The sequence below is a fragment of the Pimephales promelas genome, chromosome 7 (assembly GCF_988280905.1).
Source record: "Pimephales promelas chromosome 7, fPimPro1.hap1.1, whole genome shotgun sequence".
NCBI classification, from domain to species: domain Eukaryota; kingdom Metazoa; phylum Chordata; class Actinopteri; order Cypriniformes; family Leuciscidae; genus Pimephales; species Pimephales promelas.
Window position 1 is genome coordinate 22,408,350 of NC_142775.1, and position 22,065 is coordinate 22,430,414.

The window sequence follows — 22,065 nt, forward strand, 5'->3', positions numbered from 1 at the left end:
CTTTCATGATATGTACATATATCTTGTGCATAACCCCTCCCCATAGGCTACATTGGGGATCGCTTGAAGGTTTTCAAGAGCACCGATGCATATCAATGTGCTGTGGCTGGATGAGTAAAAGTGCGGCACCTGGCCACCAAGGATTAATATTTAATAATGGGAAATGTAATACTTATTATTAAAATACAATCAAATGTATGATTTTGGTGGTTGTTTGCTCTGACTAGGTAGCGTTAGTTAAGTGGCAAACAGCTGGTAGCTTGCCAGCTGTTAGTCACAGCTCACGGCTAACATTAGCTGTCATTAATCTGGATTTGGCCTGTCGCGATAGTCAATAAATCATTTAATCACACGATAAAAAAAGCTTGATAAGTTTTCCGGCCGCGATCATTTCCATTTGCATGCTTGTTTGTTTTCCTCATCTCTCTCTCTACCAAAGAGACTGGATGATAGCTATGTTAAACACATAACCGACTTATTTTACATGAATACTCTCCAAAACAGACATTTAAACATTAAGTTGTGTGTGTCCATTCAGACACAAAACAGAGCTCAATACATTAATACATTAAAGATGGCGGCGCAAAGCTACAGTGACGTCATGTGACCCGAACGAATAGGGAGATTTGAAGGGTTTATTTCCTCAAAAAAGATTGAGAAGTTTATTGTCAATTTATGAATTCCTGAAATAACATTAGAATGGCTTTTTATTTAAAAAGTTTTTAACTTTTTAAACCATCATTTATAAGTTTGTAAATATATATATTTTTTTACAATAGTTTAGACCCTCTCTGACAGCCTGGGCCCTGATGGTTCGACTCTGAGATGGTTTATTCCATTTACCTTGAAATAATGTTGTCGGGGACTGGAATGACAGTAGACAGGTCGGAAAACAATATGTTACTACTGTTTCACTATGATTGATGTGTTAAGCAGTCATATTGAATTCCCCAGAGTTTCCCAGTCTCTACTCTAACTTGAGGGGAGCGTTCCAGTTAAAAGTTCCTACTGGGGACCAGGAATTCCCCCCCCCCCCCTATAAGGATAAATGGAATGCAACACAAAATACAGGGAATGATTAATTGAATCCTGCTTGCGATAGATGTGCCACTCAAGAACCATTACTGCTGTTTTATCTTTTCACAAAACAATTCAAGTTTACTGCCTGTTTTTATGAAGCCTGTTTTCCTCGGGAGATGAGGAGCAAAACATAATTTGAAGAAACTTCCATCTTTGATTGATTGTTTGTTTTTTCCCGACCCCTATGCTGTGTTCAAAGAAGTGGTCGTAAGTGGCCGCCTCAGTTTTAATGACATTTTAAATTAGTTTGGCTGTAATGTTGTTTTTCCCCTTTTGTTTCTTTTTATTTTGTATTAATATTCCAGGGTTGTGAATAAGACTTTAAATTGAAACAATGCAACGTATTGAGAGGACCTTCAAAATCCAAGCAAGGTTGTTTTGGGTGGCATAAAAGTCTCCTCCTAATAAGATAGAAGCTATGGGTCTTGACATGATAAAGAAATAATTTCAGACAGACAAAATGAGGTTTTCCATACACTTTTTTATTTTCTCTGTATTCCAGCAGTGAAGCCTTTGTAATCTTTTCCGGAGGACTTTCGTATGATAAGGCAGGACGGAGACCCACCTTAACCATCATGCATGGCAAAGCCATCACAGTGTTAGAGATGGACTATCCAATAGTGGACTTCATGGTGCTCTGTGACACTCCCTATCTCAACGGTGAGTATACTGGGCGCTTCAGTCTCCTGTCTTCCATATCAGTTATCTTGTTCTTGGTGGAACACTGATTAAACTTAAGTTTTAAGCTTAAGTTTTGTTTTGTTCTTTGTCTCATTGTAGACCTAATCATTGTTGTTAAAAGAGAGTGGAGAGGAGATTAATTTAAGTGTTTTATAATAAACCATTTCTAATAAATCAGTTCAAACTGCTGATTCACACATTAGTTTGTATCATCACAAAGTAGAGTTCCTGTTCTTCTACTTTTTAAAACTTTCTTATTTTGAAATATGTATTTAGTTAAATAGTATTAATTATACTGCTTTTAGCTTTTATTAAGTTTTAGTTGTATTTCATCTCATTTTATGCATTTGAATACCTTAAACCTGCAGTCCGTAACATTTTTTTGGGTTAAAAATTATCCAAAATGCATATTTGAGAAAATACATAACCAGCCAGTTTTCAAAAATGTGCTGCTTGCCTTAGCTCGATTCAAAGCTGTAAACTTGTAATGATGTTTTTAATTCCAGTGGTACTGGTGGATTTATGTTATATTGCATGTGAGGATGTTGGAGGTGGAGATTTATCGCCTTTTCTCACAGAACTTGATATAATTAAACTCATCAATTTGATGGTGGATCCAGAAAGTTTCAAACCATTGCTTTAAAGGAGTAGTTCACTTTTAAAAACTATTTGCTGATAATTTACTCAACCCCATGTCATCCAAGATGTCCATGTCCTTCTTTCTTTCAGTCTAAAAGAAATTAAGGTTTTTGATGAAAACATTCCAGGATTTTTTCTCCATATAATGCACTTTAATGGCCACCAAACAGTTCAAGGTCTAAAAGACAGTTTCAGTGCAAACTGCAAACACTCTCCTCAAACTTTGAGTTCATCCACGCTGTGCTGTGTCGAAGTACAACCCAAAAATGAAAATTCTGTCATCATTTACTCACCCTCGAGTTGTTGCAAACCTGTATGAGTTTCTTTCTTCTGCTGAACACAAATGAAGATATTTTGAAGAACGATTGGAACCAAATAGTTGTTTGGCACCATTGACTTCCATTGTAGAAAAAAAATAAATAATAAATAAATAAAAATAGGATGGAAGTCTATGGTGCCAAAGTTTCAATCGTTCTTCAAAATATCTTCCTTTTCCGTTTGGTTTCAAGATGTCACCTTGTAGTGTTCCCTCACAAAGAAGTGTATAATTTCGACACCACTAGAATAAATAAAAGTGCAAAAAATGATTCTTAAAACAGGTTTCTTGAACACTCAACCCATCATTGCTCTTAAAAAAAACATATCTCACACCATTGGTCAGACTGGCGGGGATGCTAAAAAAACAAAAACAAATATTTTTAAAAGCACCACAAAGGTTACACTTGTAGGGGGAATCAAATTATAAATGGTTTACCTAAAGTTGTATCATCATATTACAGGGATATTTCACACACACACACAAAAAAAAAATTAAAAGTAAATTCTATAATTTTAAATGAAAATGTGTATGACTTCTGTGGAACGTAAATATTCATAATATAATTAATTAAAAAAATTAAAACACATTTTTATGTCGGTTTTTTTTTTTATCTTTTCCATTCAGCGAAAGTCAATGGGGTTCAATCGTGTACTACATTACTTCTCCTATAAATGAAGTAATATACATAAAGAGTATTGAATCTGTTCTTGTGCTGTATTTGTCTAGAATTCATAGATGAGGATTTTGTTGAGATGTGTTTGTGTTGACAGAGGTCCAGGAGCCATATGCGGTGGTGGTTCTGCTGGAGAAAGATTTCGTTGTGGTCGATTTAACCCAGAGCAAGTGAGCAATCTCATCTTTCTCTTTCCACTATCATACTCACACTTCCTGCCGTGTGTGTGTGCGTGTGTGTGTGTGAATGATGTAACTCAATGTGATGTACTCCAACAACACCTCACACTAGTACTTCTAGAGGCAACATCGCTCAACACCTACTAAATATTGTGTGTGTGTGTGTGTGTGTGTGTGTGTGTGTGTGTGTGTGTGTGTGTTATTTTAAAAATATGAGTTTGTGTGAGTGTGTGTTTATCTGTTGAGGGTAAATATCATAGAGTTGTCACTCATAAATATACAAATGAGTCAGTATTAGGAAAAAGAGCCAAGGTCAGCCTTACACTCATACACAGACACACTCTTTGCTTATATATTCCATTAAAGTAGCCATAAATGTCTGTTATATGTATATTATATATTATACTACTTATTTGCAGTATTTATTATAAATCATTATTTTAAAATAATAATGTGCCATTGTGATCTTTAATCAAACTAACTTTCCATCCATCTTGCAGCGACATCTCTTCTCTTATGATGTATTTACTGGCGTGAGGGCAGGACAATCTGTCACTCATCATAGCAATAGTAAACCACAAGGATACAATGATCCAATCAATTCCTGATTAACAAAATTCTTGCCCTACATTTAGTCTTTTTTTCTAGAAGCCATCTTGGCTATACATCACAATAGAGAAGAAAAGACTAACTTCCATGCTGACTTAAACTTGAACTTTAAAGTGTACTTTACTTAAAATGTAGTTAAATAAGGTTATATTGCATAGTAAAAGCAATAAGCCACTCAATACCACAGGTACATTGAAAAATGGGGTAAAATCACACTCAACCTTATTCAGCAATAGCAATGTGATAAAAGACATTAACACTTACATTTACTAATAATACTTACAATATCATATAATAATATATTCTTATTTGTTCATTCTTTTTTGAGTAATATAGTTCAGTTGCATAAATGTAGTTCAGTGGCTTCAATATAATACCCGTGGGAGTCCGTATCTGGTAGCCCACATAGAGTTGCCCGAAGGCAACTTTCTATAAATAGCCTCAGTTTCTTTTATCATGATACCACTCATTCTTAAGTTTTTCAAATTTGTAGCCCTTCAGATCATTTAATCCCTTTCACTTAAGGTTGGAGACCCTGATGTATTCTGTTTATGCTTGCCTGTAGCAATGTAATGTACATTAATACAGAAGTCAGTCAATGTGCGGTCACAGATTAGTGTATGGATATAGGCTATTTTATGACATTTTGAATGTGACTCTTCCAATCAGATTTCAGAAACATCTGAATAAATGTTTAATAAATACCTGTTGTTCATTTTTATAAATCTCTCTCTCCTTTAGTTTTCCTATCTTTGAGAACCCATACCCCATGGACGTCCATGAGTCTCCAGTCACGTGCACTGCTTACTTTGCAGACTGTCCCCCCGACATCATACCTGTGCTTTACTCCATAGGAGCCAAACACAAAAAGACCGGCTACAGTCACAAGGTTTGTCAAAGTTTTAAGCGAATTTACAAAGTTTCTCGATTTTCAATGTAATATCATGAAAATTATTATCAATTGTAATTGTGTTTGTGTTCAGGAGTGGCCGGTCAGTGGTGGCACATGGACGATTGGTTCGCAGACATATCCAGAGATTATCGTTACAGGGTAAGTGAATTTGCATGTGCTTTATGTTTTCAACATGCACCTGTGGCAGTCAGTATCATGTATCATAATGCGCATTTTATGGATTATTTCTGGTATTCCATGCTTACACCTTAGAATAAACTACAGTTTAATTTTGGAGTCAGTAAAATATTTAATGTTTTTGAAAGAAGTCTCTTTAGCTTACCTATTTGGGCATTTATTTGATAAATTTAGTTTTTCTTTTTTTCTAGGATTGTGGGATGAAAAAGAGTTCAATATATATATATTTACATATATATATATATATATATATATATATATATATATATATATTTACAACAATGTAAAAATCTTTACTTACACTTTTGATCAATTGTATATATTTGAGCTGAAAAAAAGTCTCTTAAAAAATAAAAAAAAAACTCAGTTAGCATTACAGCTAAACATTCTGAAGCTATTTGAAGTAGCATGCTTTATATGCTGCTTTTGAAATATTGTTGCATACAATTATTGGAAACCGTAACACTTTAGTCTTTATTTGACAATAAATAAATAAATAAATGTGTTGTTAAAACTCGATCTGTGCAAAAACTACAATATGACATGTCTTATGCTTTCAATTACCAAAGAATCATTTCTGATCAAAAAAAAAAAAAAATTGAAACTCAGGCATTGGAATAAAATAATAGACATAAATTTGTAGCATTTAAAGGTACACTATGTAACTTTTTCCCCCACAATTAACAAAATGTAAATAACGAGTCAATACATAATCAGTTCTTCCTCCACTATGGTAAGCCTATTATAAGGTTTAGATTTTAGACCTGCTGGGATGGTTTTCATCAGAAATTCAATACATATGGTACTCACCCGCTCATGTCCCGTCATATCCGTAAATAGTGAAAAGCTGCTCCATGGTTGACATGGGACATGCTATATCTCAAACCTCTGGGGATTCACCCTTTTTTTTAAAAAAGAGGAGAGTCTGTTGCCAAAAAGAGAATGTGACAGAGCTCACAATAAAACAAAAATCAACATTAGCCTTGCTTGGCTTTTTGTAGATGTTTTACAAGTGACTTGGAGATGGGCATTTTTATTACTCAACAGGTGATTTAAAGGGACACTCCACCCAAAAATGAAAATTGTGTCATTTACTCACCCTCAAGTTATTGCAAACCTGTATGAGTTTCTGAACACAAAGGAAGATATTTTGAACGATTAAAACTTTGGAACCATTATCCAAATATCCATTACCAAATATCTTCCTTTGTGTTCAGCAGAAGAAAGAAACTCATACAGGTTTGCAACAACTTGAGGTTGAGTAAATGATGACAGAATTTTCATTTTTTGGTGGAGTGTTCCTTTAAGGTATTTTACTGAAACACAAATTGCCATAGTGCCATGTCTATTAAAGGGTATTGCTACAGTAACGTCTTCAGCTAGTCAGCTTAAGATCCTTTCCATCTAAATTGGTTATATCTATTAAGCATAGTGAATGCGGATGAATATGGTTATCCTGCTTCCCATAAAGCTGTGTCACGCAGGGCCGGAGCACAACCAAATCAATGTTCTTACGATAAACGAATGAAGTTTCATTTTTTTTTAACCGTTAGAGGGCCAAACGTTACATATTGTACCTTTAATATGAACATCAAATTTATGTGTATGTGGTTGACAACTGTCCCAGAGCATCACGCTTCATGTTCTCACTTTGTTTTGTGTGTGTGTACGTGTGTATGTGTGTGTGTTACATTGTCGCTCACGTATTGGAAACTTTTGTGAATGAAAACTGAATGTCACACTTGCTTCCAAGTCTCCACTAAATGCATTAATGGGTGTTTCTTCAAATATTGGCACCTTTGTGGACTTTTAGAAAATAAACTCTCTGAAAACTCACTTTTCACCCTCTCAGTATTTTTTTTTGTCATGAATATCAGTATAATTTCCACTACGTCAAATGATGTTATGATTTCACATGTTTATGTAATCTAAAGTCTTCTTAATGAAAGTAGTAAAATATATGTGCTCCCCTTTCTCGCAGCTGAATTTGTAATTTTTTTTTAAAAGCATCATCTTTATCTTTAGTAGTTTCAGAAAGATGTGCAGGTATAACAAATGAACAAATCGGCCCACACGAGGTGACTCTTCAAAATAGTTTGACACCCCTGTCTCAAAAAGTGAAACTTTCCACCTACACATGGAGGTCATTTATAGAATTTTTATTTGCTTGAAAACTCTGGATTGATTTTGTTTTTGTTCTGAAGCATGCATTGATTGCGTTTGTTTTCACTTGAAGTCAGTGATGACTAAATGTTGCCCTCCTGCTTGGCTCTCATTGGTAAATGTAGCGCAATTCTCCGCTTTAATTCAATAGTTCTATTGACCCTGCCTGTTGATCTCTCTGCCTCTTTTTTCCCTCCTGTTTCCATAGCTGTCATTGCCTGCTTCCCCTTAAGCAGTTGAACACATACACTCATTCGCTCATACGATCACTCTTTGTCCTTCCTCTTTGCTGTCCCCCACAGACATGCAGACGGATCGATAAAGTTTTGGGATGCCACAGCGAGTAAGTGTCTTCGATTTGAAGAGCTTGTTCCCCCTTTCAGCCTCATGCTGTTCCATCTCACGCTTTCTTACCTCTGCCATGTGATTCCTCATTTTTTTTAATTTCATTCTTTACAATTCAAACCCAATATGACCGAAATGGGCATCCAAATACCACATCTATATGTGATGGTTTCACAAACATGGCCATTACTTAAAAGAATATTCCACGTTCAATACAAGTTAAGCTCATTTGACAGCATTTTTGGCATAGTGTTTATTACCACATCATCCCTTGATCGTCCCTAGTTTACTATTAAAATATATATATATATATATTGGGGTTACAGTGACAATGGAGGATTTGCACAGAAATAAGTTTATAATTTTATAAAGGACCTTTCATTAATGATAGTGGTAAAACTTTAGTCTGCTATTTAAGCCATAAAGCTATTTAAATTATAATTTTACAGTCAATCTAAGGTTAGAGGGTGGTGTTCAACAAACCTGAATGTAATTTTACACAGACAAGTTTAATATTATTTTTTTAAATACAGATACTCTTTATGTCTTGTGGCTATACTGTTGAAAAAATGTGTCTGTTTTATTGTTAACAGATTGACCCCATTCACTTTTTTTGTTAAGGCCTGTTCACACCTAAGAATGTTAAGTATGAAAATAACTTTATTAGTATCCACACCAATGAACAATAACGTTCTGTTTATTGTAAGCGTGTGCTGCGGATATGTTGTCTTCTGCTTTAAATCCACAAGCTCTGATTTTCTGCCATCAGCTGAAAAAATAACATTGTTTAAGTGCAATTATTAAGAGCAATTATTAAAACTTAATAATTATAGTTATCATTACAGTTAGCATACATGGTGTGAATGTGCCTTAAGTTTCCTCTAAACGTAGAGACACTATTCTTTGGGGTAATCATGCCACCATTAGGTGCTGTCGATAACTTGGACTAAACACAGAATATTTTCATTTAGAGCATTGTTTCCATTTTAACACCCTGTGTATCACATTCATTATGTAATATGATGTGATGAGGCGATAACCTCCATCTCTGTCAGTCACACTGCAGATGTTGTATAAGCTCAAGACATCAAAGGTATTTGAGAATCCCAAGAGCGGAGACATGGGACGCAGCGGCGAGCTTGTTGAGGAAGACCCCTACGCCGTTCAGATGATCAGCTGGTGCCCACAGAGCCGTATCTTTTGTGTTGTCGGCATCAGTGCCCACGTCATCCTGTACCGCTTCAGCAAATATGACGCCAACACCACCATCACGGTGAGTTGAGAAAACTTATTTTAAAGGGATAGTTCACCACAAAAAAAATGTGTTCTGTCAACATTTACTCATCCTCATGCTGTTTCAAACCGGTCTTTCTGAATACAGAATAATATATTTTAATTGATTATGTCCTAACAATTAAAGCCAATTGGGTCCATAACAATTTTGGACCCAATTGACTTTTATTGAAAAGACAAAATCAGTTAAACTATTCTTCAAAATATCTTCTTTTTTAAATGCATACTAACTTTATATTGTGTGTGAATACTCAATTGAAGTCCTTAGAGGTGCGGCTGCAGTGTGAGATGGAGGACGTCATCTCTCCATCGGACACGGAGAACACTCCGTGTTATTCAGACCCCAGCGGTCTCTCACCCCAACCACAACCCCCCAGTCCCCGCAGCAACACGCCGGACAGCACACGGGACAGCATCCCTTCCCTCAAGTTAGACTACACAAAAATCTTTTATGATTTTATACTGTATGTAGGACTTGATGGGACATTGTTAGCTTACTTACTAGACAATACAATATACAGTATGCACTACATTTTTTTTTTCAATATATGGACCACAACTATTATGTTTAATGAAAGTTTAACAATCAAATTAGGTTCCACGTTAAACTAATTTGAATTCTTACCTCTTAGGGTTAAAGATCGTATGATCCGAATGCCTCCTGGATACCAGGCGGAGCTGGTGGTTCAGTTATTATGGATTGATGGTGAACCGCCACAACAAATCACCAGCCTGGATTTAAACTCTGCCTATGGACTGTAAGTGACTCCTCGTCTTTGATGTTTTCGATTTTATTCAGCCAATAGAATCTTTATTTTTTTCCTCTAATTTAATAGTCTGTCTTCTACTTTTCCTTGCAAATAAATACCATAGAATTAGCATTAAAATATACAGTGGTAATACCAATACATTTATATTTTCTTAACCTGTTTGGACTGATGTTCCATGGTATACGAGTATGGTAATCAAACATTATTGTGTGGTACGTGAGTCTTCTCTGACTCATATCAGTACTTCCATGTTTATGTAATAGATTTTGTCATCACTGCACACACCCCAGCCTCATGTGTCCAGACTCCAGATGTTAATATCCCAGCTCATGGGGTGGGGTGGTAATAACTCTTAGTAATTTGACCTCCTTTTGAATATTTATTTATTTATTTACTTTTTAAAAAAATGGTACTAACCCCAAACTTAGAAGGGGAAATCTCCTCAACCACCACCAATGTGCAGCCTGGATGATGCGATAGCAGCCATATTGCGCCAGAACGCCCACCCCACACCAGCTTATTGGTGGAGAGGAGACAGAGTAATGGAGCCAATGAGTATATAGGGAAGATTAGGAGGTCATGATGGACAGAGGCCACTCGGCACATTTGGCCAGGATCCCGGGGTCACAGCCCTACTCTTTTGAAAGACATCCTGGGATTTTTTTGTGACCACAGAGAGTCAGAACCTCAGTTTTACGTCTCGTCCAAATGACGATGCTTTTTTTGACGGTATAGTGTCCCCATCACCATACTGGGGTGTATGGACCCACACAGACCACAGGGTGAGCACCCCCTGCTGACCTCACTAACACCTCTTCCATCAGCAACCTGGTTTTCCCAGGAGTCTCCCATCCAGGTACTAACCAGGCTCAGCTCTGCTTAGCTTCAGTGGGAAACCAGTTTTGGACTACAGGGTGATATGGCTGCTGGTATCAGTAACGCATTACTTTGGGTGTACCCTGCTTCAGACTTGACTGACACCGCAAACGTCATAATTTTTAACCTTTTATTCTTTTTTTTTTCCTAATTTCTGCTTGTTGTACATAGTAGTCCAATATTCATAATTTGACATATACTGTATAATATACAGTGGGGAGAACAGGTATTTCATACACTGCCGATTTTGCTGGTTTTCCCACTTACAAAGCATGTGAGTTTGTTATTTTTATCATGTGCACTCTTCAACTGTGAGTGATGGAATCTAAAACAAAAATCCAGAGAATCGCATTGTATGATTTTTAAGTAATTCATTTGCATTTTATTGCAAGTATTTGATCACCTACCAACCAATAACAATTCCGGCTCTCACAGACCTGTTAGTTTCTATTTAAGAAGCCCTCTTGTTCTCCACTCATTACCTGTATTAACTGCACCTGTATCAAATACATGTTCTCCCCACTGTATATACAGAGAGAGAGAGAGAGAGAGAGAGAGAGAATCTTATGAATAGAATCATAAGCTCACGCTTTAAAAAATGACAAATAAATAAGTAGCTGGATTCAGCTTCATACTAAACGAACTGCTCTAACGAAATCAAACATTTTAGCACTTTTTATCAATGAAATGCACACAGCAATATTGCGGCCTTAGCCTACTTCACAGCGAGTATCACGGCCGACTAAGAGGATTCATTAAATGTATTATGTTTAATCATGACTGCAATAGCAAAAGTATTGTTAGTCATTACTGAACTTGACTTTATAATGGACTTTTGTATAACTGAAACTTTTAGTAAGAAACATAGTTGTGTATGATTAGTGTGTGTATGTGTGCTTGTACAGGTTGGCTGTAGGTAACTGCAATGGTTTGGCAGTTGTGGACTACCTGCAGAAAACCATTCTGCTGTGTATGAACACCCTGGAGCTGTACGGATCCGCAGACCCTTTCCAGCGACTAACACGCTCTCCTCGCAAAAACCGGCAGTCCACATCAGGTGAACATGCACAATGTGTCTCAGAAGTCCGCAAATGTTCAAATACATTGTGTTTCTCTGTAATACCAGTTGTGAACACACATGTCACTGGCTTGCATCTGCAAACATGCTCAGCATTTCAGCCATCAAAAACAGACTTTGCAAATCTAACTTCTGTCCTTGCCTGAAAATAGTCTGTCTCACACACAACCACACAGTCCCTCTCTTTAACTGCATGGGACAGACTGCATTCATGGTTGCCTTCTCTGCATGTCGTCTGTTGTGTCTCTGTTGCTGTTGGTCTTTGCCTGAGCACGACACCTAACAGAGAACACAGCGTAACCTGCCATACGGACTTGCTGTTACTAATCCAGCACAGATCTCGCTCCACCTGCCCTTCTCTATCCTCCTACCTCGACGGCTCACGCACATGCACACTTACACTCACGCGTACCATCCAGAGAAAGATGTCATAAGTGAAAGCTGGAGATGGAGATCTGTTTTCACAGAGCTTCATCAAAAGGAAGCTGTGGGGAGGCGGCCATGCTGGCTCTTCACTTCAAAGCGGTCGCTCTCCCTCCTCTTGCTCAGGCAGCCGTATCTTTAGAAACCGAGAGGCTTTGAGTCGACATGGAGATGCAGAGGTGGGCAGAAAGGTCGTTCAGTGCGGTCGAAGAATGATTTTTATCTGTACCTTATGTAAGCTCTCAAAAAAGACAGAGAACGTCTTAACGCTCACCCACACACTATGGCCAGTGTGTATTCTGATGATTTTAAGGGCCAGAAGTCCCCCTCTGTTTTCATTCTAACATTGATTATGTTCTTTAGTCTTTCTCTTCGTATATGGTGGAATCCAAATGTCTGAATGTTTCTATTTTAAAAATGTCAGTGCAGTTTTTCATTAGGCCTTTTCACACTTGAAATAGTTAGTCATTACTGGGTCATTCTAAACCTTGGATAAAGGGAATCCTGGGTTATCTTTATTCAAATTTCACACTGTTCAAATCCTTATTTGCATATTTAAGGTGTCAGTATCTTTGAAGAATTAAATGGTCTCCAATTGTTGCGTCTTCCATCGCCGTTTGACATTTTTATCCTATCAAACGCAGAAATTATGTTCATATACATTGCACAGTGTTTCCGTGATTTCCAAAAGCGTGTGAATATGAGTCACGTGATTGGTTGTCGGTTGCTAGCATCTAGTTTTAACATTCTAACACCGCATCATTTTACATTGTACATGTTTGTCACTGAAATGTAGAGTTAACACAGCAAAAGCAATGTTAACATTGCTCCATTAACAACCCTGTTTCATAACCCCTGTGGTGCTAACGCCACTTCTAAATTAAAAGAGTGAAACGCTCCTTTACCAGGGTTTAAAAGCTTTTAGAACGACGATAACCAGGGGTTAAGCGCAGTGTGAAAAGCCCCATAGCAAATTATGTTGTCAGTATAACAAATGGACTACACTCAGTAATTTTCTCACATTAAAACTTTATATTACTTTCGTGTATTAACAGTAATTTTATTCCATTCAATAGTTTTCGTGTGTTTTTGAAAAGTCTCTTATACTCACCAAGGCAATATAATTTAGTCCTGTGATGGCAAACATCATTTCAAGGACATTGTTCCAGTCTTCATTGGCATATGATCCATTCAGAAATCATTCCAAAATCCTGATTGGGTTTCTAGTGAATACATTTACCATGACCAATTGAGAAATGGTCACAAATGTGCTTATTTGATAAGTGACAGAAAATAGTGCAGTCTTGTATATTTCTTATTCATGGTTTATCAGAAAAAAACAATTCTGTTTTTCTCTCCAGGTTTAAAATAAATTTTGAAGCACAGAATTTCAGTCAGGTCTCAGACATTTGGACCCCACTTTATGAGTGATGCCGCAGTTTGCTTTGTAAAATTTCAAATGGTTGGTTACCTTTTATTCAACAATGTTGTAAAGGAGTAAAGACAATGTAGCTCAGGTGGTCCGCCCGCTGTCAGATACTCACACTAACTTTAGACGGAATCTGCCTACAAAATGAATTCACATCTGCACATACACTTTTAGATAGACACAGATGAGAGGAGACATTTTTATTTGTTCATATGTTATTTTTGTTGGCTTGTTTGTTTGTGCAATATCATTGCCACAGTTGAGACAGGAGCCATTTTTATTTGTTCATATGTTATTTTTATTGGTTTGTTTGAGCAATTTCATTGCTACAGTTGAGGTGGCTGTTAATCCCAAAAGCTGTTTCCTTATGTTTAGCTGGAGGTTTTTTTGTTGTTGTTGTTTTGACTTAATTTTTGTTGTTTTTTTGGAAGAAGGAAAATACAGAAGGTTAGGCTCAATTGTCTAAGCTTTATGCCTTCATTCTCTCCCTCGATACACTGGGTCTTGCTCAGATTGTGGTCACACGCGTTTTGTCACTCTGAGCCTGTTTTGTTCTTCTCTCCTCCTCTTTTCCTCCCTCGCTCCATCTCTCCTCTTGTGGGTGGCGGTGCTGGGGCATGGGGGTGCTGTTGCAGACTTTTGCATGCGCGGCCTGTCTAACTTTTATTCCGATTCAAAGAAACGGATCCGTACTTCCTACCAGAGTAAGTCACTTCTCCAGTGAAGCGCTGGCGGGGGTATCACAACAGCAAGGAGACAAAGCACAGACAATGGGATGTCATTTTTCAAAAATGTGTTGTTTTGATTACCACCAAAGGTAAAATTACTGTTCTGCATGTAATTCAGTGCAATATAATATTTATTGCAATTAAATTGTTACAGAATATCATAACATATCATGAATTTGCGTACATTGAAATCTTCAATCTTTGATTGTCTCCTTGCTACGTGTTTTCTTGATTTGTGCCAAAGGTTTGTGTAATGAGCCATTTAAACATTTCCGTTTAATAATTTTTTGTGTGAATTTTTCGTACTAAAGTCAACTAATTCTACTAATTTAAGTCAACATTGCTAAAATAGAGAAGCTTTAAAAAAAACATTGGAAGTGACCTTTTGAATTTAAATATATGAAGAGTTCAGATGCAAAAGCCTCTAAGTGCCATTTGAAATTTTCTTCTAGAATGATCATTTTTATCAAGCTTGTATATTTAAGTTCAGTGATTTCACTTAAATGGCAATGATAATTACCCATTAATTGTTATTTAAGTGAAATTACTGAACTTAAATATACAAGTTTGATAAAAATGATCATTAAAGAAGAAAATTTCAAATGGCATTTAGAGGCTTTTGCATCTGAACTCTTCATATATAGTATAATTTATTTTAATCTGACCTATTTCTGGTGATCAGAATGGCCCAAAAATTTGGTATACAAAATCAGACTCTGCTGATGGAATTATCACGTTTGTAAAAAATGAGGCTTTCACTGCGTTCCGCTATATGACCAAAATATTTAATTATTCATTCAAGTCATTGAGATCTGTTAAGCGTCTACTTTCCAGAAGAACTTTAGTTTGCACACACACTCTCATGAACTGATTGATGTAGATGCAGTGCAGGCCTTATAATTTACCATCGTGCCTTGAGTAACATCGATACAATTTTATTTCTTCTATCTCTCTCCAGCATACACACATGCATGGAGTTGTTGGTGTTGGTGGTGTTGGTGCACATGTTTGATTCTGGAGTTAATATAATTGTATATATGTGGTTGAACAACTCAGAGTTAAACAACCATGGCTAAAAAGTATGTACCTGTAGTTTATAGTTTAAAAACAGTATGTTATGAAGATGTCTACACATCTTCCTTGAATCGCTCCAGGATCATGATTGTGTCACAGACCACATTGTTTGTCCTAGTGGTTTGATGCACGCAGATGTGATTGGTGATAATGGAAACTAGTGGTTTTATCATCTGCGTCCTCTTACCGTGCCTTCCATGTTCCTCCATGGCAGGCCTTACGGAGCTTTCTGATAATCAGGTGTCTTTGGACCTAGAGAGGAGCAAGTCACCCACCTCAGGTAACCACACCCACTCATGACCACACCCACCTCACATATTCTCACTACTTTTAATAATCACACACACTTCTACCTTTGATAGACACACCTGTGATTGGTCACTTCCGCTTAATATAACCACACCTAAAATACTGGATCTAAAATACTGGATCAAAAATGGTCTTTGATGGTGGCGGACGAACACGGCCATCCACACACACACACACACAGTACAAAGTAACCTACCCATGTGTGAACTGCGAGCCCAGTACTGATAATAAATCTGAAAAAAATGCAAACAGAATATTAACTTAATATTAACTTAAATTTACCTATAATCATTAAATAAAAAATACTCTCTGTCAGGATAGATCATAAGATAAAGTGCTTAGAACTAATTTTTTTATTTGAAATATGTAACTATATTTAAAAATCTGTACATTTATATATAAAAAAGTCACTCAGTGACTGTTTTACGAAGTTAAAAAGTTTGACACATTGAAAAAGTGGCTGGTCAATTTATTGAATTTACACTCCAAGACTTTATGCACAGATTATTTGACATACAGTATCAGACTGTTTTGTTTCGTCCTTTGCTATGGATATCACTATCAAATGGATTCAGTTGCAGATTTAAAAATGGTTGGTAATCCAGTAACTTTGCAATGAGTAGTTAGCAGCATGAAAAATATAGAAATCGAGCAAAAATCACTGCCATTGTCATGACTGAAGCTGTCAGAATGCTGCACTCTTGCGAAACTCCCGTTATAACCAATGAAGCTGTCTGCACTGTGCAATGAATCACTTATTAACATTGTGTTTACATACTATGTTGGTTATAATGAAAGTTGTGTTTGAGCGGATTCTGACTAACTTAAACATTTGATTGGCCGTTGTGTTCATGCGCTCAACAGGTATGCAAATTTGCAAATAGGAACTCTTTACAAGGCACTTACACAAACACTCAGGAGAGTTTTAAAGCAGCTGGCTATCAGCAACTACCAGTACAAAGCGGCATGTATCATCACATTAAATAATGAAATAAATCTTTGGCTGGACAAAGATTCATTTTAGCAGCCGCAAAAAAAAAAAAAAAAAAAAAAAAAAAAATTCAATGCAGGAAAAATCCTGACATAGCCAAATATCCTTAATAATAAGATAATTGCAGCTATTTAATTAATTGGTCACACTAACTTTATATAGCCACACCCACTAATGACCAAGCCCATCTTAATAGCCATATTACTTTTTATAATCACACCTAAGGTGTGTCCCAATTTGCGTACTTATGCACTATTCTAGGCCGGTAGTGTGCCCACAATTCCAGCAAGAAGTGCACTTCAAATACCAGAATAATGCACTTTAACTGAAAAACTAAGGGTGGAATGTTGGACACTTAACTGTTTCAGCTTTGCTTATGTAGCGAATAGGGGAAGAGGCTACCAGACTCTGATGCTGTATAATTAAATAATCTTATAAAATGAATACACTATATGGTAGAGTGCATAGTGCATAGTGTATTGTATGTCAGTATGTTCAATAGGAGCCGAACGAACATCACCCCTACTGCTTGTTCTGATATCCACACCCATGTTTGGCCACTACAACCACACATAACTATCAGTCTATCTCTGATAGTCAATACTGAAAACAATGACAGAGAGAGTGTTTGAGAAATCTGTTTCAAAACAGTCATTATTTTTTTGAAATTACAATAAAAAAAAATCACACATTTCAGCTTTACTGACAAAAACGGTGAAACAATGGTCACAAAAACCTTCAAACCTCTTTTTTTCTCTTCTGTCCTTATTTCAGTTTTCCCACAGCACAGTTCTTCAGTCAATGGAGGCTCTTTCCTCCATTCTTTCTTCTTCCAGTGTCTTTTTTCCTCCTTTCGTCGTTAAAGCTATGTGCAGAATTTTTATGAGAATATGATAATGCTTACAGAGCTTTACTCAATGTTTGCATCGTCTCAGTGGGTTGAACATGATGACACAATGGTGCTTGTCCTTGAGGATCTAAATAGAGCTCTTAATTTAGAAGTAGTATTTTAGTAAAGCTTTGATTTCTCAGGGGAAGAAATATTGCATTGACTCTTTGTTTGGAAGTTTTTGTTGTTTGAAATATCAGAGGCACATTTTTTGGGTTGTCTCAAGAATACAAAATGCTGTCTTTTTCTCTCTCTCTCTCTCTCTGTTCACTCTCATGTCTCAGTGCAGTTGAAGCCTCTGCTTGTTTTTCCAGTTCTGAGCTCAGCAGGCAACCTGAAAGATGGAAGTCACTTGGGATGGCAAGCTGAGGGCTGTAGCTTGACATTAGTAATTTTAGAGATCGAGAGGAGACATGAGGTTTACTTCTGAAATGGGGCTGTGTACCAAGGAGTTCACCTAAAAGAGAAAATTGGGTTATTGTTTAATCTGACCTCAACCTGTATGAATTTCTTTATTCTGTGAAATCAAAATAGAAGACATTTTGTGGAATTTTCACTGTGCTCATTTTCATACAACAATGACAGTATTGTCGAGTTTGTATAAACTGTTCCTTTTAAGATCTCACGTCTGTAGTGAAGCATATAGGAGTCATATATGTGAGATTTTTCTTTAATTCTGTGGCGAAGAACTGGCTTTCAGAACTGTATCCTTTGTGTTTTCTTCTGTGGGATTTGTTGCATTGGCTTCATGCTGCTGAGTAATTCCGATGTGTTTTTGTGGAAGCAGCTATTATGACAGGAGGCAAGAAATGGCTTCCTACGATTGGCTGGGGAATTCTTCCCCAAAATTGGACTGAGATTCTTTGCATAAGCAATTGAAGCATAAAAAAGAGTGTTTGAAGGACTAGCTGAGGAAATATAAATAATGATTATAATGAGGGATAATATGATGGAAAAAAAAACATTATTTGTTTGTGTTTGAGGGAGTAGATTTCATTGCATTCATGTTGGTATTTAGTGCTTGTAAATGTGCCTGTGTATTGTTTAAATATGGATACAAACAAACACTATAGTGAACTTTTAGAAAACATACACTAGTCACTAGTATAATGTCCAAAATACTGTGCATCACAGTAGAATTGCATAATGCTTGTATTTTTTTTTTCTCTAATTATGTACAGTATTGTGTTTAATAGCATTCTGTGGTGGAAATGACGTTGATTGAGACATTTTAAATAGTTTTTTTATAATAAAATTCCTGATATTCTTCGTTTTATGTATCCTAATACACTTTATTTTTACACTTTTTGCATAATCCGACACAATTATAGCTGATTAAAAATAACAAAATATTGTAAACAATATTAAATATAATATTAACAATTTATATTTATCTTGATTTTTTTTTGTTTTCTTCACATATTACACATCTCATATTTCATCTCAAGCTATTAATTGACACTGTTTTGTAACCTGAGTAAAAAATTACCCTAGCTTTTCACACAAAAAAAAAAAAAAAATATATATATATATATATATATATATATTTTTTTTTTTTGTGTGAAAACTTAGGGTAATTTTTACTATATTATTTCATATATTTGGGGGAAAATAATTTTCTGCGGTGGAAATTACACCACAAAGGAACAGTCACAATTTTACACAAATCCACAAATGAAATAATGAATAATTTATTATTTATCCTTTAGTTTCTAAAATATAATAATTCACATTCACAAGTCTCTAGTCTCACAGTCTCTAAGAGGAAGGACAAAACAACAAAATCTGTATATGAAATTCATTTAAAGATGTAGATATGATTTATTTTTTTAAATATACAATGTTTTTTTTGTTTTGTTTTTTTTTTTTTTTCAAATATACATACCCTAGTCTCGGCCTTAAAGTACCCTTAACCTGACCAGGAGTGAATTCCAAGCATAACTCGCTAATAGAGAGAGCCTGTAAGTCCCCTTTTCGCTTCAACAAAGTTAAAGCTAACACAAGAGCAACCTTGAGAGTCAGAATCTGCTCAGGGGGTGACTCCAAGGGCTCGAAGGGAGCCTCTGTCAAGCCCTCGAAGACAACTGACAGGTCCCACCAGGAAACTCCAGGGGAGCGTGCTGGTTTTGGGCGCCTCACCCATGCATAAACTAGCCTAAGCAGAGGAATGAGCTCCAAAAACCATGGCTGGGACGGCCAGAATGGGGCTACAAGGACGGGAAGGTATAGACTTTCTGCATCGGCCACGGGTTGGTGAATGCATCTATCCCCAACGGAGCTGGTGGACTCAGGGAGAACCAGTCCGGGTATGGGACGACTCCTGAGATGCAAAGAGGTCCACTTCCGCCACCGTCTGGCGGTTCAACATTCATTCCCCTGACCTGAGCTTCTACCTCGACAGGAAATCAAGGGGTGGTGATGGCGCAGTAGATAAGACACATGCCTTTGGTGTGAGAGACCCGGGTTCAAATCCACTGTGAGACACCAGTGTGTCCCTGAGCAAGACACTTAGATGGAGTTGAGCTCTCCTTTTTCTGACCAGAGGTTCAGGAACGGCTCAAGGAAGCTATAGAGGCCGGTTTCTTGAACCGCCTAGGCATAAACTGCTTAAACGCAGCCGACTGAGACTCAGCAGGTCGGAATTACTCAAACACCATGTTGACCGCTTCTCCAAACAGACCAGACTGTGAAATAGGGACGTCTAGAAGAAAAAAAAAATTCTCTCGTCGAGTTTAGCGAGCTTTTCCGCTTTTTTGTTTTCCTTTTCAAAAGCTTCAAAAGTTCTGTGTAAGCTGCAGTAAGCAGTGATTCTTGGCCGCTAGGTGGGATAACGTCGTCCGTTAAATGTTAAATGGTCGCCCGTTTACTCTATACCTTCCCGTCCTTGTAGCCCCACGTCGTCCGTTAAAGCAGGCCAGAAATCCTCGGAGTCGGAAGCTGCAGTATAAATTACGTTTTCCAGCCCGATAGAAACCATCTCACGTGCTGTCTGCTCATACTCAAAATCCTCGAGCTCTACGTCCAAACCCCAGGTCGCGGAACCTCGAGAGGCCTCGGCGGTCTCGGGAGTGCAATGGTTGGAAACAAATTTTCTAAAACCGCAAGCCTAGAGCGGAGGGTTTTGGGAAGCAGATTGTCAAAGAATTTAAATTTAGACAAACCTAAAACAGCCTCACAGGCATGCGAAAAACCCAAACACTTAACGCACTTACTGTGAGGGTCGTCGCTCGCATGGCGTAGAGCAACGACGATATTCCATTGCACTTCACCGTAAGGAGAACAGAGTTCCACTTATTCCAGTCGCTGGATATTTTATAAGAGTTCCACTTATTCCAGTCGCTGAAGTTCAGAAGATGACGAAGCAGTTGTAATTCAAATTTTTCAGGCTCAGAAAATCCAAAAGCGAAGGGCATGAAATCGCCACTTCTTGAAGACAGAGAAATCTGAGGAGCAGATGGGGCATGCGCGTATATAATGTTACAACGTAAGAGCATTGGGGTGGCGCCCGCACTATCAGCCAATGAATTGGCATGATTCTATAAGGGCTTCAGACAATCGGCACACCCAGAGGGCGTTCCCAATGTGTCTTAAAGCTACGTAGTGTTGAGTGAACCTATGAAAGCGAACTATTTGTTGTCAGGACAATTTTTGTCATTGTCAGGAAAGATTTTTAACCTTAGGATGGTGGAAATTAGCTGTGCGAAATAAATTTTTGATGACACTGTTGTTATTTGTCCATTTTATATTTTTATTACATTTATATTTTATTACCAACAAATTTATATTTATTTGTTATTACTGTCTCAGCTTTTAGATGTGTGCTTTTTTTTTTTTTTTTTTTTTTTTTGAAAGTAGCAATAAGCCAGAAGAGATGAATAATGAATGAACTCAATATTGCACAGATTTTTCCGCTGCTGTTTTTCCTGTGTTTGCTCAGGGGCACAAACCCTTTACCATTACAAGCACTTCCTGTGCAAACTTCACCTCAATTGACATAAAATTACCCTCTGCTTTCACTATTTATATTTCTACTTTTTCTGTAAAAGGTTGATGTCCTATAATATTATCTTGATTTTTTTTTTTTTTTATTCAATTTCTCACTATCACATCTTTCTCGCATATCATTTGCACTTATTCAAATCATCTCTGACCTCAACCACATCTCCTCTCTGTTATTTGGTCTCCCCTGCTGTCCATCAGGTCCAGTAATTGGCCCCAATCCATTTTGAATTTATTTTAAATGTTATCACTCTGTCTAGTTGACTAGTCGTTATTTTTGTGGGTGTTGTTTTTTGTCTTTAGAGTTGAGGTGGGGTGCTGAGGCCTTTTGATTGTGGCACTTTGCCAGGTGGTTAATAAGCCGAAATCTCAGCCATCGACTGTGAACAGCAAAGATATTTTTTAGTTAAAATAAAATACAATTCTGG

General features: G+C 37.0%; 1 protein-coding gene across 8 annotated transcripts in view; it reads left to right on the plus strand.

The window, feature by feature from the left end:
• The window catches only part of stxbp5l (syntaxin binding protein 5L), a 160,728-nt gene that overhangs the window by 109,275 nt on the left and 29,388 nt on the right, over nucleotides 1-22,065 (plus strand). For 5 of the 8 annotated variants that reach the window (XM_039682068.2, XM_039682072.2, XM_039682069.2 and 2 more), the window contains exons 10-20: nucleotides 1,583-1,740; nucleotides 3,490-3,562; nucleotides 4,922-5,069; nucleotides 5,164-5,231; nucleotides 7,736-7,776; nucleotides 8,834-9,051; nucleotides 9,333-9,499; nucleotides 9,704-9,829; nucleotides 11,623-11,774; nucleotides 14,283-14,351; nucleotides 15,664-15,729. In XM_039682068.2, the coding sequence (XP_039538002.2) occupies nucleotides 1,583-1,740; nucleotides 3,490-3,562; nucleotides 4,922-5,069; nucleotides 5,164-5,231; nucleotides 7,736-7,776; nucleotides 8,834-9,051; nucleotides 9,333-9,499; nucleotides 9,704-9,829; nucleotides 11,623-11,774; nucleotides 14,283-14,351; nucleotides 15,664-15,729 (1,286 nt within the window). The remainder of the gene's footprint in view (nucleotides 1-1,582; nucleotides 1,741-3,489; nucleotides 3,563-4,921; nucleotides 5,070-5,163; nucleotides 5,232-7,735; nucleotides 7,777-8,833; nucleotides 9,052-9,332; nucleotides 9,500-9,703; nucleotides 9,830-11,622; nucleotides 11,775-14,282; nucleotides 14,352-15,663; nucleotides 15,730-22,065) is intronic. The other 3 variants (XM_039682071.2, XM_039682074.2, XM_039682077.2) reach the window with 1 other exon arrangement.